The sequence below is a fragment of the Dunckerocampus dactyliophorus genome, chromosome 8 (genome assembly GCF_027744805.1).
Source record: "Dunckerocampus dactyliophorus isolate RoL2022-P2 chromosome 8, RoL_Ddac_1.1, whole genome shotgun sequence".
NCBI lineage: Eukaryota > Metazoa > Chordata > Actinopteri > Syngnathiformes > Syngnathidae > Dunckerocampus > Dunckerocampus dactyliophorus.
In genome coordinates this window covers 24,560,243-24,578,032 of record NC_072826.1, presented here as the reverse complement: position 1 = coordinate 24,578,032, position 17,790 = coordinate 24,560,243, and the positions used below count along the sequence as shown (strand labels likewise).

General features: G+C 40.0%; 1 protein-coding gene across 2 annotated transcripts in view; it reads left to right on the top strand.

The window, feature by feature from the left end:
* Positions 1-17,790, top strand: part of slc4a8 (solute carrier family 4 member 8) — a 66,646-nt gene that overhangs the window by 27,768 nt on the left and 21,088 nt on the right. For both annotated transcript variants that reach the window (XM_054783620.1, XM_054783619.1), the window contains exons 4-7: positions 1,125-1,260; positions 1,551-1,711; positions 9,960-10,136; positions 13,183-13,274. In XM_054783620.1, the coding sequence (XP_054639595.1) occupies positions 1,125-1,260; positions 1,551-1,711; positions 9,960-10,136; positions 13,183-13,274 (566 nt within the window). The remainder of the gene's footprint in view (positions 1-1,124; positions 1,261-1,550; positions 1,712-9,959; positions 10,137-13,182; positions 13,275-17,790) is intronic.

Here is a 17,790-nt window from a genome sequence, read left to right as displayed (position 1 = left end):
CACAAGGTGGCAGAAATGCATTTGATAAGAGCTTGGCATGGATGTTTTGCATGTAAAAACACACTCGACAGCAAGGAGGAAGTGGAAGAGCATGGAGGAGTGTAGCGTGCAGAAGGTGTGTGTACACATTGTTTCGTTCCAAATGTGAAATTGTAAATAGTTCATGTTGCTATATTTGTAAATAAATTGTTATTTTGATGTATAACACCCTTCTTGTATTTTATTTTATGTTTATGTTGTGGTATAGTTTTTGAGATATTTGAGCTGTCACAAAAGCAAAATATTAGCGTCAAAGTGAAAGTTATGCTTGAAATGCACCTTTTCACAAAAAGCTGTTTTTCTCCCTTTTCTTGTTGGGAACTGATATTTTCCTGAAACTTACCTATGTTCTACTACTGATTACTAAAGAGCAGTAAAAGGTAGAAACAAACTTTTTTTTCTGATGAAAGACGAGAGTCACATTTTTTTTTTGGTGGGCTCCATCTTTATATAGCCATAGAACATAATGTTCTGTGTGCCTTGAAAAATTTGTCAAAATGATCTAAAACAGAGGTCACTGACGTTTTTCCTTGTGAGAGCTACTTTTACAAAATAAAAATGGCCAAGAACTACTCATTTTTGTAACATTTATTTTCAGAGCTTATTTTAAACCCAAACAAAGCGAATATGCTTGTTTTACCAGAACATTAAAAGATGTAAATGCTGGTGTCCACAACTCACATTTAGTATTTCAGAATGCATTTCTTTCTACTGTTCTTAAATTATTAACTGAAAACCTGAATGAAAAGCTGGCTTGCGGGCGCCTCATGTGGTCGTGGGGGGCTACCTGGTGCCACGTTGGTGACCCCTTATCTAAAGTGACCGGTACTGAAGGGGTTGTCTTTTGTAAAATGGCTGGGATTGAATGAGTTAATTATATTATTGACATATAATTTTTTTATTTTATTTTATTTTTTATTGTTTCATATTTAATTGTAAATAAACTCTGCTTCTTCCAATCCTTTTCAGGCATGTTTAATTGTGCAAGTGTAAACATGTAATACTCCTTAATTGTTAACTCGCATGTCTGACGCACACAAACTATGACTCTAATCTAATGCCAAAGCACGGTGTCACTTCTACAGACACGCCATCCCAGCGAGTCCAGTTCATTCTGGGTACTGAGGAGGATGCTGAGCACGTGGCCCACGAGCTGTTCACTGAGCTGGATGAGATCTGTGTGAAGGATGGCAAAGATGCTGAATGGAATGAAACAGCCAGGTTAGCATTTCCTCTGGGAGCCATTGGCATCACAGCCTGCTAATAAAAGCTTCTGGTGGCCTGGAAGTTTACATTTAGAGTTTACAGGACCCAGAAAGGCTCAAGTGCTCTCTCTCACAGTAATACAGCATAGTGGTTTAATTGTTTTATTATGTGATCATTTAAAACAGGGGTTCCCATCCCCTGGGAAAGTAAGGGGCTGGGATAGGCGTATTTCGGTTTTGACAACAAAAAAAAGACTGTAAGCAGTACCTGGACGCTGATGATGTTGTCCTTGTCTGTCCTCGCAGGTGGCTAAAGTTTGAGGAAGATGTGGAGGATGGTGGTGAGAGGTGGAGCAAGCCGTACGTGGCCACGCTCTCTCTCCACAGTCTGTTTGAGCTGCGGAGTTGCATCATCAACGGCAGCGTTCTGCTCGACATGCATGCCGACTGCATTGAGGAGATAGCAGGTGAGTTTGTGTGCAACATATTCAAATAAAAACTATTTTAAACAACCAAAAATGTATTTTATGTATTCACGTTTTTGGCAGGTTGCGGCTTCACTTTATCATGTTTTTTTACAAATACTGTATATTAATTAATAAATCATTCTGTTTGAAAACTGTTCATGCTGTTGAATACGGCCTAATATTAGTAAAAAAATACATATTTAACCACATTATGTATAAGTAAATGTAAGTAAAATACAAATATAAGGCATTCAGAAGATGCATTCATTAATTGGCATCTCTAAATTGTCCATAGGCATGAATGTGAGTGTGAATGATTGTTTCACACTCACACTGGCGACCAGTCCAGGATGCACCCCTCCTTTTGCCCAAAGTCAGCTGGGATAGGCTTCAGCATACCCCCGTTACCCTAGTAGGGATAAGCGGATGGATGTAGTGTTCTACACTGGTCACTAGGTTTCAGCAATGTTACATTGATGAGAAAAAAACACCGGAGGAAATACTGTCTCAAACAGGAAGTTAAAAAATGAAAAACAAGGAACTCTCCAAATGCTAATGTGTGATTGTTATTCATGTCTTATATATCTTATTTTCTCCTATTATGTCTACTATACAGTAGTACCTCGCATAAGTTCCACTGAACATAAAGAATTTATGTAAATTTTTTGCATCGTATTACGAAAGGAATTCCATATAACGTGAAGCGTCAAGTCCGTGCAAGCGACAGAGAGACTAACAGAGTACACTTGGTGACGCCTTCTGGCTTCACGCTCTCATTAGCTGATTATCGGGGCACCGCCTACGTTCTCATCTTATTGGCTGATTATCGGGGCCCCGCCTACGCTCTTATCTCATTGGCTGACTTATCCAGCGCGTCCATGTTTGTGTGTGAGCTCCCTTCCTCATCGTAGTCGCCCTTAAACTAGTTCGCACGCAAATCTCTTTTTAATTTGTTTACTTTTCTTTGTGTTAAAATTACCGGAGTCATGGGCCCTAAACCAAGTGTAAGTGAGAAGAAAAAAAGGGAAAAGTTGTCGATCGAAACAAAGCAGGAAATGATCCAGAAGCATGACGGTGGTATGAAATTAAGTGACGTTGCTTGACTATACGGCCGTTCCCCATCGACCATTATACCTTATTTACCTTAATTTAATTTGGAATGTTACTCTACTATGTTTATGCTGTTTTCTTATATTTTCCCACCATATTTGGTGGATTTTGAAGGCCCAAAGGTGTGAGTTTGGGAAGATCTTGGAACGGATTAGGCTATTTACATGTATTTTACGCTTTGTATAACATAAAATCCCAGAACATAAAGGTTCTTGGAACGGATTATTTACGTTGTAGGGGCGTCTACTGTATTAGGTAATAGGAGTGAAAAGGTGACTATCGGGGTGTTATTTCATGTTCTAATAATGTTAAAAACTGTATTTAGAAGGTCATACACAGTTTTTCTCCTCCTAAATATGAAAATATTCCATCTATAAATAAGGAATTCTACGTTGTGTAAATTCACTTATCACGGGCAGGTCTTTTCTAACAATTAATTGGGATAAACGACGGATTATATCAAAATAGCATCCATCCATCCATTTTCTATGCCGCTTCTCCTCATTAGGGTCGCGGGGGCATGCTGACTTCGGGCAACAGGCGGGGTACACCCTGGACTGGTCGCCAGCCAATCGCAGGGCACATATAGACAAACAACCATTCACACTCACATTCTCAAACTCTACACAGAAATGCCCAAGGGAGAATCGACCCCAGATCTTCCCGATCTCCAGACTGTGACTGTGTGGCTAACATGCTAACCACTGGACCACCTGCGGCCCCTCAAAATAGCATATGTTTGCAAAAATCTATGATTAACTAAATGCTCGGGGCTGAATAACCCCTGTGCATTCACCTACATCCAGAAACGCACACACACTTCCCAGTGTGACTGCTGCCACAAGCACCTGCACACAGATGCATTGATCAAAGCCGTTTTATTACATATGAGTCTATTTTTAGTTACTTTTAGCTGGGTGGAAAAAGACGATGCACTGTACTGTAGATGTTTTTAGACTTCTCATATGCAGAAAATGGAGCATTAAAAATAAGTTGCCTTGCACTGATAGACTTGTGAATGCATGATAGTACAGGGTGCAATGATTCCTTGAATAATTCGCATACCTTGATTACAAAAAAAATTGAGGATTTCTTTCTGCCTCAAGGAATCGCTTACGTCACCAATAGGCTTACATCACCCACACAGAGGACAGAGAAGGAAGTAGAGGTTTGAAGGCGCGGGAGAATGCGATAAGGCAACGAAAGACAAGGAAAACAAAATGTAAAAAACAGAAAGAAAATGTGGCTAAACAGCAAGTTGAACACTGTGACGTGTATACGTTGTAACACGGCACGTACATACCACAACACCACATCTTATATGTCGCATCATCCCCTCCTGAATGGTGCAGAAGCTAGCCGGGACATGGTTAAATTAACATAGCGCAAATCAGGGAAATTAAAGTTAATGTACCTTACTAACATAATGTTAGCCGTGTGGAAGGCTAGCTTTCCCTTAATTATAACTTCTGTCGAATGTGTGACAGCATAGTGATGGTAATATGACTTCATAAAGTGTTTATTTCAGCAACAGGGAGAGTGCGAGTGACAGAGTGCAGCGATGTGTCTGCTGACGCAACAGTAAATAATTACACGTTAATGTGGCTCAAAATCTGCCTTTGCTAACTAAAAATTAAGGCATAAATATAACTTCAAAGATGCACCTCCAGAAAACGTTGCTCATTAGGACTGACTGTTGTAACGCAGCCCCTCAACCACCATCGCTCGCCCATGCCAACAGGCCAAAAAGAGTTGTAGTTCGCTCATAGACACGACGTCACTAGCCTGACCCTGACGAAGATCCACAAAAGTAGGGGTGCCCAATGTGCCCAGGGACCATGTGTGGACCATGGCGCATTTGTCATTGCATCACTGCAGAAACAAAATAAAATGTAAAACAACAGACCAATGGTTAAATAGACGAAAAGGTACAATGATAAAAAGCTGAAATGTTGACACTAGGGATGCTCCAATCAGGGATTTATGCTGCCGATACCGATACCGATCATCCAGGACTGAAATCGGCCGATACCAATACCGATCCCAAGGATTAATTATACATTTTTCAATTTATTTATGATGTTGGTCAGGGGTGCCATATAAATGGGAAAAGTCAAGACAATTCCAAGGATCCCTTGACTGCCAGGACGCCCAAAAAAATGGTAATTACTAATAAAATTAGTAATTAATTAATAAGCGGGTGAGGGTGGCAGTTAGATTTTTTTCATGGGACCCAGAATTCCTGACTGCAGCCCCTATATATATATATATATATATATATATATATATATATATATATATATGACATGAAAAAAGGAACCATAAAATCACGTTAATTTAGACAAAATATATTTTACTTACTTTTTGAGAACAACTTGTGAAACTTCCAGAGGATGAGATGCCTGCTTTAAGGAGACTTTGGTGAACTTCCACTGCTGAGAAAGGCTGTTCTTGTCCGATGAATTCATACGGATGAGTGTGAGCCACATAGCTTAGCTGTCGTTTGACATGAGCTGCCGTGAGCCTCCAAATATCACCATACTCCGTCAAGTTTCAAATGCCGTATAAAGCTTTGTACTACCGCAAGATAGTTTTCGTGACATGTGTTAGCTAGGTTCCACACAGCAGACATGATTGCTTTTGTTTTCAAGGAAAGTGGGAGGACGACTCTGCTCAAGACGTTAGGGCAAGACACTACACTGCATGAAAGGGTCGCTGCGGGCTAGTCACATGTGATCAGCTTTTGTGACCGCCGTTGAAAGGCATTTATTGGCATATCCTGTCCAACCTAGTAGATTGATGATTAAAATTCAAACAAAATTTTAACTTTGAGAGTGTTTGAAATATGACAAAATGTTAATGCCTGTCTGAGAAAAGTGTATAAAGTGTATTGTGAGGGATTTTACTGCCTTAAAACATATACCTGTAAACAAATAAAGTTGACTCCTATGTGGATTTCACTTTTTGCGGGCTATTTTGTGAACCGATCCCCCGCAATAAATGAGGGAACACTGTATACCGTGTATACAATATATATTTTAAATATATTGTGCATATATATCTTTTGTAGGCATATATATTTGGGGGGTTTGGAGGTAGATCTTTCGCAGGTTCACGGCCGAGGTGTTGTGCTCAAAAAGGTTGGTGACCACAGGGTTAATGGAACAAGGAAGTGCGTGTCTCACTGACTTTGTTGAGAGTAATGTGTTCCACTACAGAAGGTGTTTTAATTTTACTTTGAACACTGCAAAAACACAATATCTTATAAAGAATATTTCTTATTTCTAGTCAGCCTGTGTAAGTTTAGGTACGTTTTAGCCATCAACATAATGTAATATGTACTTTAGTCTTACTTGTAGTAATGTCTCAGTAAAGTAATTATTATTTCTCTCCTTTTCCAGTAAATAGTTACAGTCTGGGATGGAAAAAATAATCTACAAAAGCACCATCATGTAGCCCATCAGACCCAAGAAAATACCGTTTTTTTCCTCTGCGCAATGTGAATTTAAGAAATAAAACGGTTCATTATCTAAAAAATTAAACCACTTGGTTATTGTTAGTCATTGTTTTGTGAAATGTTTTATTTTCTGTTGTGTATTTATAATTGCTCTTTAACCAAGCAAAATATGTTATTTTTGATTACTCGATTAATCGATAATATTTTCAGTAGAATACCCCATTGCTAAAATATTGCTGATAGTTTGTTTTTTTATCTAAATCACTATTTATCTTCAGTATGGCAAAGGTTTATTTTCACTGGCTTTTGCAATCCCCCTAGCGGTCCAATTAGCAAGGCTGATCACACTGGTGCTTCTCAACACGTCAGCGCTGACTGGCCTTGAGATGTGCTCAGATTTAATGTGGGTGTTGTGTATGCCAATGTGCAGACTGTCTGGCAGTAGAGGAGTGTAGGAAAGTTTCATTGCTGACTCAGCAGCTTATTTGCAAAAAACTGAAGGACAGAAGAAAAGGCAGCAAGATGAAGATCTGCTGATGAGTCATTGGTAGAAGACATATTAGCCGAACCTGTAAATGAATTAATTAATGCATATTTGCCTAAGCTGTCCAACATACAGTATATCTCCACTATTCATGACTGATACCTTAAGATGTGTGTCCATTTGTGGCCTGCAGCTTGTTTTTTTTCTATAAAAATACAAACAAGAAAAGTACAAAAAAACAACAGTAAAAATGGGAAAAAGAGCAAAAATGTTGATATGAATAATGCTAATAATAAAAATATAACCTATAGAAACGTGTCTCAACTGGTGGGCTGGGACCTGAAATTGGGCCGCAGACCCATTCTGTGTGGGTCGCAGACAAGCTAGTCAAAAATTACATTTGAATATTTAAAGAGACTTTATGTAACTGGCTCAAGATAAAAAAAAATTTCACCCAAAAAATGTACAAACACCACTGTGTTACCAACAGTGGTTTAAAAGAAGAGACTGTAAAACGTGTTTATATTTTTCACAACTACGAGTTAATTGTCGGAAAGTTTTGCTGTCGCTCGCAGCTGTCTGGTGTTCACGTACATGTTGTAGCGCGTATATACACGCAAAAGCAGTCTCAGAAAGGCAACAAATATTTTACATTAATTTTGTTGTTACAATAGGCTATACATCTAATGATAGCTAAAGTTATTTTTGAGGGCCTTAACATGCATGAAAACCACAATGTCAAAATGTGACATTTCAGGGGTCCCGATCACGAACCCCCAAAATTCACTCAGTGTCTTAAATCAGCATATTAATTTAATACTGAAATACAAAAATACATACAACCAATCATAAAGCCTCATTTTCAGGGGAATTTCACCACTGTGCCGTGCGGGGATTGGAAAACCAATTAAATCTTCAAGATTAAACACTCGTAATGCACAAAATAATCAAACATACTTATTTGTTCATATAACGCACACAGAGCAATGAACAGCTTCACACTCTGTCTCCTTTCTGCTCCGTTCGCCTTGCGCTGTGAGGCATTCAGGTGCACTTGTAATTGTGAGATTTAAGCACTAATTGTTTTTCATTTTTATTCCCATACCTCCTATCACAATTGGCGTACCCCTGGGGGTACGAGTACCCCTACACAATAGGATGTGTGCGGGGCTTCGCAACAAACTTTTGATGGTTAATCTGGCGATTTGCCACAAAACTGTGAATGTTAAGAACTCGGCTCCACAAGGTCACATCTTGATCATACTGTAGTTGATCACCATGAAGTTGTAAATAGGTCTCTTCTTGAATTCTTCTCAGTGCCCTGAGTGAACCCCGAGGTGCGTGAGGGTGCGAGAGCCTGTTGCTCGCAGCTTTAATATTTTTTATATTTTGGAATAAAAAATGATAAAAACATGATTTTACTAGGCATCTTCTTTGGTATATACAAATATTATACACAGCATTGTATTGCAATGTATATACTGTACAGTAATCCCTCTTTTATAGCTGTAAATTGGTTCCAGACACAAGCGCGTTAAATTTCCGCGTTATTGGATTCAATGTTAATAAATTCCGTGGAGGAAGTGGGGGAGAGAAGGATGTTGGCTAAGCTGACATCCATCATGAACAACACCTCTCACCCGCTACATGACACTGTTGTTTCCCTGAGCAGCTCCTTCAGCAGCAGACTGTTACACCCACGGTGTAAGAGGGAGAGGTTCCGCAGGTCCTTCATACCGACCGCTATCAGGCTCTACAACACCTGCACCACCTGAACCATGTTGTAGACACTATGCTTTCTTTACACTGTTCTCTTTACTTGTCTTGCTTGCTGCTGTAACAAGTAAATTTCCTCTCTGTGGGATAAATAAAGTACATACATACATACATACATACAAATTCTATATTTTTGTAGTTAGAGCATAGAAAACCTGTTTATGACTTTCAAACTATGATTTTTAACATTATTAGAACTCTGAGAGCAAAAACAAAACTTCAAAGTTAAATAAATTCTGCATAACAGAGAACGTGTATCTCACACACTCTCAAATCTTTTGCGCACGTAAGGACATTTAGATCAACAATGCTATCTGCCCTAATGGCTGGACAGGACAAAAAAAAAAAAAAAGAACCCTGAGAGCCCTGTAGACAATCCCTTTACTTTACACTCTTATTATTTTTGTTTACACCTTGCTCATTGCAACTCTTATGCTGCAGGGACTCGGGACGGCCACTAGTTAGCAAGCTAGCGAGCCAGCGAGGTAACCAGTTGTACGCCAGTTGTCATAGGGGGTACGTGAATAAAAATGAAAAACAATTACCGCGTAACACTCATAATTACAAGCACACCTGAACGCCTCATAGCACAGAGCTCACCGTCATGGCAGAAAGAAGTAAGGAGACACGTCATGAAGTTCTTCATTGCTCTGTGTGAGTTACAGTATATAAATAAGTCAGTTTGGTGATTATGTTGCGTATTAAAAGTGTTTAATCTTGAAGGTTTAATTTATATTGGTGTGCAAATCCCCTCACTGTGAAAACCTGTGAATGTATGCATGCTCGTGTGTGCGTATCGGATGAGAGAGTGGAGATTCCCCTGAAAATGAGGCTTTATCGCTGCTTGTGTGTAGTTTTGTGGTTTGGATACTGCTTTATCATGTTTGTTCAATTTTCCCTTTCAATTTGGAATCAAATTAATATGCAGATTTAAATCATAGCGATTGCAAGTGGACAAAAGTGAAGCTCAAGTTCAACCCATTCAAAGGGAAGGCTGAAATAAAAGATATGTATGACTTAGATACTTTATTCATCTTCAGGAGAAATTCGCATCTCATCAATTTATCAGTGCTCATGTAAAACTTTTATCAAAATTTGACCATGCACAATGCAAGAATTACTTACTACTGTATACAGTTAATTATCCAATTTGTTTGACATTTTAATTTAATGAAATGTAAAAATTGTTTTTGTTTTTTAAGTGTGCAGCAGTAGGAGGTACATGGCTTCAAGTCAAATGTCTGAAGGGGTAGTGACTGTATAAAGTTTGGGAACCACTGATGTAAGGTAATGTCTCAATGTTTTGTGTCATGACTGCCGCCAAGTGACCAGAATACCCACAATAGAGCGAGGGAGCAATAATTGAACAGTGATTATGCAAGGGATGACTGTATAACACATTTTCTCTGTGTGCGTTGCAGATATGGTCCTGGACCATCAGGAGGCCTCCCATGAACTGGATGACAGCGTGAGAGTTAAAGTGCGTGAGGCTTTGCTGAAGAGGCACCACCACCAGAACGAGAAGAAGAAGAACCTCATGCCCAGCGTGCGCTCCATCACCGAGGGGTCTCGTAAACAGTCAGAGCCACATCTGATGGGTGATTATTGGACTGAGAGTTCATTGTAGGGATGTCCCGATCCACATTTTTTGGCTTCCGATCCGATTAGATTTTTTTATAGTCTTGCCGATCCGATCTAATCTGATCTGGTACCGATCTTTTTTTGTTTGTTTGTTTGTTTTAATAATAATAATTATAAGCTTTTGTTACAAACATGAATTTGTGGAATTGAATATGGTTATGATAATAGCTCTTCAAAGCATTAAACATAATGCAAACAAAGTATTGCTGAATGTACTTTTTTATTACCCAGCATGAACAACAATATTGTTTGGCTTTTGTAACAAACCTCTGTGAGTCAGGTCCCCAATCCAATAAATGATCCAAAATACTTTTAGGGTAGAACTAATAATTTGACATGATTATACAGTAGATCAATTTGTGGTGTGATTTAGAATTCAATTTTTTTTTTTAACAAACTCTCTTAGGGCCCTATGAAATCCCTTTTATTTTTTTCCCAAATTCCGTTTTCTCCGTTTTAATTTTTTAGACTTCAGTTTTTTACCTTTTCACACACGCATACACACACACACACACGCATACACACACACACACACACACACACACACAGCTGCACTAGCTAAACTAAGCGAACCCCGCTAGCTTCCTTACATGCTTCATAACAGAGGAGTTTCCAAGGTGTTTGTAAGGTCCCTATTATCAACCAGTGGTGAGAGTGGCACTTCGCTTGCGAGCTCCCTTCACCATCATGCAGCAGTCCGAGCACAGTGAGAGAGGGTAGCCCTGTAGCTACGGAGCCAAATGTCCAACGTCCAACGTGAAACTAACTTCACTATGGTACACCACGAAAATGTCTGCATGATGGTGTTGCGTTTTGTTTTTCTTGCGGGTGGCGCGAGTCCAGTGGCAGCCAGCTTTGAGGCACATTACTGCACCTACCATGTTGGAGTATGGCTCAGAGTTACAAACGTGATACGGCAACCGGATGAGCCCGATCTCGTGGCGGAAGCCGATATTATCCGATCTTCACAAATACAGCGGATCGGCAGCCGATCCCAATCCTGAAGATAGGATCGGGACATCCCTAGTTCATAGCCATCTATTCTTTGCAGCACTTGTCACAGTTTTATTGAATTGGTTCAAGTTCTCAGAAATCTTTTTCATCACACTGAACTTACAATAAATGTTTATGTGGTGCCATAAATATGTATAGTATGCCAAGTGGGATACTGTACATTGTGGTTATGTAGGACAATGTCCATCCATCCATCTGTCCATTTTCTTACGCTTATCCGGGGGGAAGCAGCCTCAGTAGGGAAGTTCAGAATTCCCGGTCTGTAGCCACCTCTTCCAGTTCCACCGGGAGGCCACCAAGGTGTTCCCAGGCCAGATATGAGACATAATCCCTCCAGCGTGTCCTAGGTCTTTCCTGGGGCCTTCTCCCGGCTGGGAGGCGTCCAGGGGACGCATTCGGACTAGATGCCCGAGCCACCTCAACTGGCTCCTCTCGATGTGAAGCAGCAGCGGCTCTCCTCTGAGCTCCTCCCGGATGACTGAGCTCCTCACCCTTTGGGTCTCTCTTTGGGTGAGTCCAGCCATCCTACAGAGGAAACTCATTTCAGCCGTGATCTCGTTCTTTCGGTCACAACCCAAAGCTCATGACCATAGGTGAGGGTAACGACGGTCATTACGGTCTGGTACAGCTACCGCATTACTGCAGATGCTGCGCCAATCTGCCTGTCGACCTCACGCTACGACCTTCTCTCACTTGTGAACAAGACCCAGAGATACTTGAACTCCTCCACCTGGGGCAAGGCCTCACTCCCAACCCGGAGGGTGCATTCCTACCTTTTCCGACTGATAACCATGGCCTCTGATTTGGAGGTACTGAGTGTCATCCCAGGAGATTCACACTCAGCTTAGAACCGCCCCAGTAAACAGTGAAGGTCACAGCCCGATGAAGCCATCAGGACCACATCGTCTGCGAATAGCAGGGACGAGATCCTAAGGCCCCCAAACTGGACTCCCTCTACGCCTTGGCTTAACCTACAAACTCTGCCCATGAAAATTATAAACAGAATCGGTGACAAAGGGCAGCCTTGGCGGAGGCCAACTTTCACCGGAAACAGGGGACCAAGCTCCTGCTCCATTTGTACAAGGGCCGAATGGCGCGTAATAGCGCACCACCGATCCCATACCCCCGGAGCACTCCCCACAGGACACCGCGATGGATACGGTCGAATGCCTTTTCCAAGTCCACATACTTGTAGCACATGTAGACCTGGTGGGCAAACTCCCATGTAGTCTCCAGTACCCTTGCAAGGGTGTAGAGCTGGTCCAGTGTTCCGCACCCAGGTGAAAACCACATTGCACCTCTTGTAGCCAAGTTTGGACTAACGGTTTGTAGGACAATGTTTAAGTATTTGTAGTTGATACTGCCAACAATCAATTGCATCAGCCCTCTTGGTTCTTAAGTGTCATAGATACACACAATGATTTATTTAGCACATGTGCTCATATATATTAGAAGTCGAGACCATAAATGATAACTCTGGTGTACAAATACAGAAAAATCTGTATGAGATTAAACACACAGCAATAACTTCCAAATGCAACTGGTGTAGAGTCTCAGTCATCCAGGTCATGGTAATCCGCAAAGGTTGAATCAAGGCAACTGGACTCTTTTATCCAAAAGGGTCTTCAGTTCTAAATGTTTAAGTGTGGAGTCTCCCTAGTTATTTCTGTGGTGGGTGTGGTCACAATAGGGTTGTTGTGGTTGCCGTGGCTGGTGAACGACCATCCTGCATAACAATAGTTGATTTGCCTTTGTGGTCGTTAGCCTTTGTGGTGGCAAAACAACTGTAATGAGACAATCTTTGAGGGTGTAATGTCGGGGCATTGTCGTAAGCATATGATATAGTTGAGGACATAAATAGATTCTTTGACACCTCTTTCAAACCAGCTTTTTGGTACAAAATTCCAAAAGCCATGTACTACAGCAAGCATATATTTGTAGATAAACACACCACATACAATGTAATCCATGTCTAATTCCACTCCACAGCCGGGTCGGCCACATCTCCTCAGCCTCCACCTCCTACAGAGCCGGCTAAGAATGGTGCTGGACAGGACACGCATCCACTGGATCTCAGCAAGGTAAATAAAACATATATTGCATGTTTTTGTTTATGTGTTCCTCTCTTTTCACTTCCTTGAAATCCATGTCAGTCCCAATACTTTTGTCCTAATGGTGTACACGTGAATGAATACTATTACTTTTATTATAGTTATTCAAAGGAGAAATGTATGCAGCTGTTTTTGATGGTCTGCCACATACTAATGGACTGGTCTTCCAATGGAATCGTAGTCAACCGGTCAACCTCTGTCTCATTTTCCTACTTGTATACCTGTACATATTCAAAACGGGGTGTAACGCCCACTAGTTCTCCTAATGAATAATATCACAATATGTAACTGTGCAACAGTTTAAGTGTTTCCATTGGTGTACAGTAATTCCCATTTTCACCAGCTGGGTGCCCATGTGTCCCACACACAAAGTAAGGACATTGCTGTCTCCGTTTAAAACTTTCCTCCATTGTGCAGTTGCAAGCAGAGTACAGACCAGCATCATTATACTGTTCAGCTATTGAGTAGATATATTGAGATATGACAACATAAAGCATTTTATTTTAATTTGAAACAACTACTGCTTTATGCAGGTTGTTTTTTTTTAAATTTTGAGACAAAAATTCTGAAGAATGGTGAACCAGAGCTGGGATCAAGAACACTGGAGAGGACGATGTAGGCTTACACACGTGGCGGTTGTTTCACGATACAGCTGGAAGGAATACAGTCATCTCTATACATGTAACCCACCCTGTTTCGCAAAGGGAGGTGAGAGCGCTGACCTCACGGCCAAAAGGCTGGCATCCGTTACATACAGATGAGACAAAACAAACTCTAGACACTGATAGACACTGGTAGATGGACACTGACTTATTAACTTCCGCACTGACTGTTAGACTGTTTTCGTTATTCATTTAATATTTTATTATGGGGTCAAATTGACATTTTTTTTTACAATTGTGCACTTTTTGTTTTTTACTCTTAACAAAAGGTACTAATTGAGCATTGTTAATAAATATTCGTGTTGTACCACAGTTGGTCAAGATTTTGTCTGAAATCCAACCCATCCTCTTTGAGCAAATCTGTATCTTCTGATTGGCCCAGATTTGAGAGTGTCACTTTTCTGTACCAAACCATACATTAACAAAAGTCATCACACAGTGATGTCATCACTGTGCTGTGCTGTGAGAACAAGCAGCTCACGCAACATCTGACTGGGCAAACGGGATTTACGGGACTTGAATTCAGTGGCGGGAGAGAACCGAATACCCCGTCCTTCTCTGTGTGAGACGAACTGGTGAGTTTTCCTGTAATATAACTTGCTATCCCATTCAAATACCATCACCTGGCTGTCATCTAAATAATAATTCAACTTGTAACTGTGTATGGCCGTACAGTTTAAACTTTAGTAAGGAGATTTTAGCTCGATAGCATTATCAGTCATGAGCCTGCAAGCTAATATTAGCTAACTTTTTAGCAAGATTCGCGAATAAAACGTATTAGTTTATTGATATATATTAGCGGTTTTAATAGTTACACAAACATTGTTGTAACAAGCACCACAGTAAAGCAGTTTGTTAATTTATATTGGTGAACCAAGAAAGCTAGCTGCATTGAGCTAATCACTAGCTAGCACTAAAGAAGGACAGGAGCTGGCAGCTTTGCTCATACGCAATTCATTTGCTGTCTGGACTAAAAAGTAAACTTATGGCAGGATTTAGAACGTGTTTTTATAATCACCCTCATCTAAATGTGTTAATGTTTGAATTGCAATAGTCATCAGCACTTTAGGTGGTGAGCTGTAGAAGTAACTACTTCTTGGGACACTTGCTGTATGTTAATCATTCATAACAACTTTGATATTTGCCTCATATTGTTATTTTTGTCAGTACTGTATGTCTCTAGGAATGCCAGTGTATAACTCCAAGCAACGAATGGTATGTATTTCTTTTCTTAAATCATGTTCAGTGTAATTATTAATGATGTATAGCCATTATTTTAGACATCATGAAGTCCCGGCTATGTGAATGACTCCAGGCAAGATCACCAGCCAACCTCAGATCACCTGGCCTGGGTGTCTATACAGTCCTTCCCAATATCGCGGTTCGATTATCTCTCCCTTGCTACATTCAGCAGTTAATTAATAAATGATCGCTGTTTAGTGGTAGACTATGGTCTATTATTAGTGAAAACATATTGAAATACAAGCAATATTTAGTATTCTGGTCCATAGGTGGTAGTAATTACACAAAACATTGTTGATACATTATCTTACATGACATTACCTTAACACTGCATGAAGTCATGCAGCCATGGCACGTACCACATGATAGAGTGAAAAAAAAGTTATCCTCCCATTTGGTGTGGAAGTGGTAAATGTTTGGCTTCTTAAGTAGCTTGCTAGCTAGTGGCTGTCTCGAGTCCCTGCAGCATAAGAGTTGCGCAATGTGGTGTAAACAATGAATAATAGGAGTGTAAAGGTGACTTGGGGTTATTTCAGGTCGACAGGGCTCTAATGTTAAAAACCGTATTTAGACATAAACAGGTTTTTTATGCTCTAACTACGGAAATATGGTCTAACTGTTGTGAGAGACAAAATTTTAAAATACTAGTAAATATAAATAATATTGAGTTTTCTTGGCTAATTTTAAGATCACTTTTATGTTTTAAAGCATGTTTTATTTCAAGAAATCCTACTATGGCAGTTTTGACTTGTTCCATTGGCAGATTTTTTTGCTTATTACAAGCAAAAGTTGTTTTAAACTTGTTTTTAGAAGGGAAATTTTTCCTGTGAGGAATGAAAGTTTTTTTTTTAAATACTACTTTTCAGCATTATAAAAATGCTGCCTCAAAAAAATCTGACCTCACAAAACGCTCTGCGTTATATTTTCTCCTACCATATCCCTGTGCACTGTCGCCTGTGCATTTATGTGTATGTGATGAAGACGCTCGCATCACATACGTACGTACACATACGTAAACAATATGGCCGTGGCGCTCCGTTGCGAAAGAATAGTGGAATTTCTGCAAGCGTCTTCATCATATACGTACATATGAATGCACAGGTGACAGTGCGCAGGGGTACGGCAGGAGACAAATATAACGCACAGCGTTTTGTGAGGTCTGATTTTTTTGAGGAGGCATTTTTGTGATGCAAATGTATTACTCTTTTGAACGCATATTGTTTTAAGAAGCCAAACTCTTTACTTAAATGGACCAGCAACTAAGTAGAACTTTTGTTCCTCGTTACGGATCTCCGACTAGAACTGGACTCATGGGACCAATTGGGGGGGGTTAAGTCACTGTTGATGAATTACACTGCTGATTGTGAAGTCACAACTTCATGTAAAAAAATCTGAACCTTAAACAATTTTGATCCACTCTGACCTACCCAGGAAATAAATATAGAGCACAATGAACGTGAACAAAATGTATTCATGTATTTACAGAATGTCATCACTGAATTGCTGCAAGAAGAGTATGCTGGATGCACCATGAAGATCTGTGTCTTCCATGAAAATAAAGTGCAAAAAGGTCTTGTCCCGGTGTCCGTTGTCAACGATGGAATGGAGGTTTTTAATGACTGTCAATGTGTGTCAAAGGCTTGTCTGTTACTCATGGGATTCATTTACACAGTAAACCTTAGATAACCAGAGAAAATGAAGTATACATTTGGAGTGTTTCAGAAACCTTCTTAAGCTTAAAACTTCAGAGCAAAAGTTTGGGATTATGTTGCTGTAAAAGAACACAAGATACCAGTAACCTTTTTGTTTCCATTAATAGTATACAGTGGAACCTTGGTTAGCATATGGCTTGGATAGTGTGTTGAATATCATAAATGTTGCCTTGGTCTGCTTAGATTTTCCAGTTAGCGTACAAAATGGCACGCTGCACAAGGCTAACTGTGTTCTTAATGTATTTATATCACAAAACGACCTTTTTGGCAGCTTGTTAGCTTTGTAATACATGGAAACAGGAAGTGGAAGTCAGCTCCAACGCCCCATGTATGATGTCATTAGCGGTTGACTCTATAGTTCTTTGTCTCATGAATGTTAACACAAAACACACTTGCATAGTTTTACAGTTATAGATTTACCTACAGTTATGTAGCTTTACAAAACATAGTCTTAGATGCATAAAAAATCCAAATACATGTAAATGATGTATGAAAGGGATAAATGAACATTTAAGGTTACTTTTAATTTCATTGAAGACGTGATTGCCCACCTTGGTGTTTTGCTATGAGTTATTTCTTGAATTCAATAATGTCTTTCAACTTCTTTGTCAAAATTCTGGCACTTACAACTTTCTTTGGTTTTGTTTTGGATTATTTATCCATCCATCCATCCAATCTTCTATGCCGCTTATTTTCACTAGGGTCGCGGGTATGCTGGAGTACACCCTGGACTGGTCGCCAGGCAATCGCAGGGCACATATAGACAAACACTCTCACGTTCACTCTCACATTCATACCTATGGACAATTTCGAGTTGCCAATTAACCTAACATGCATGTTTTTGGAATGTGGGAGGAAACTGGATTACCC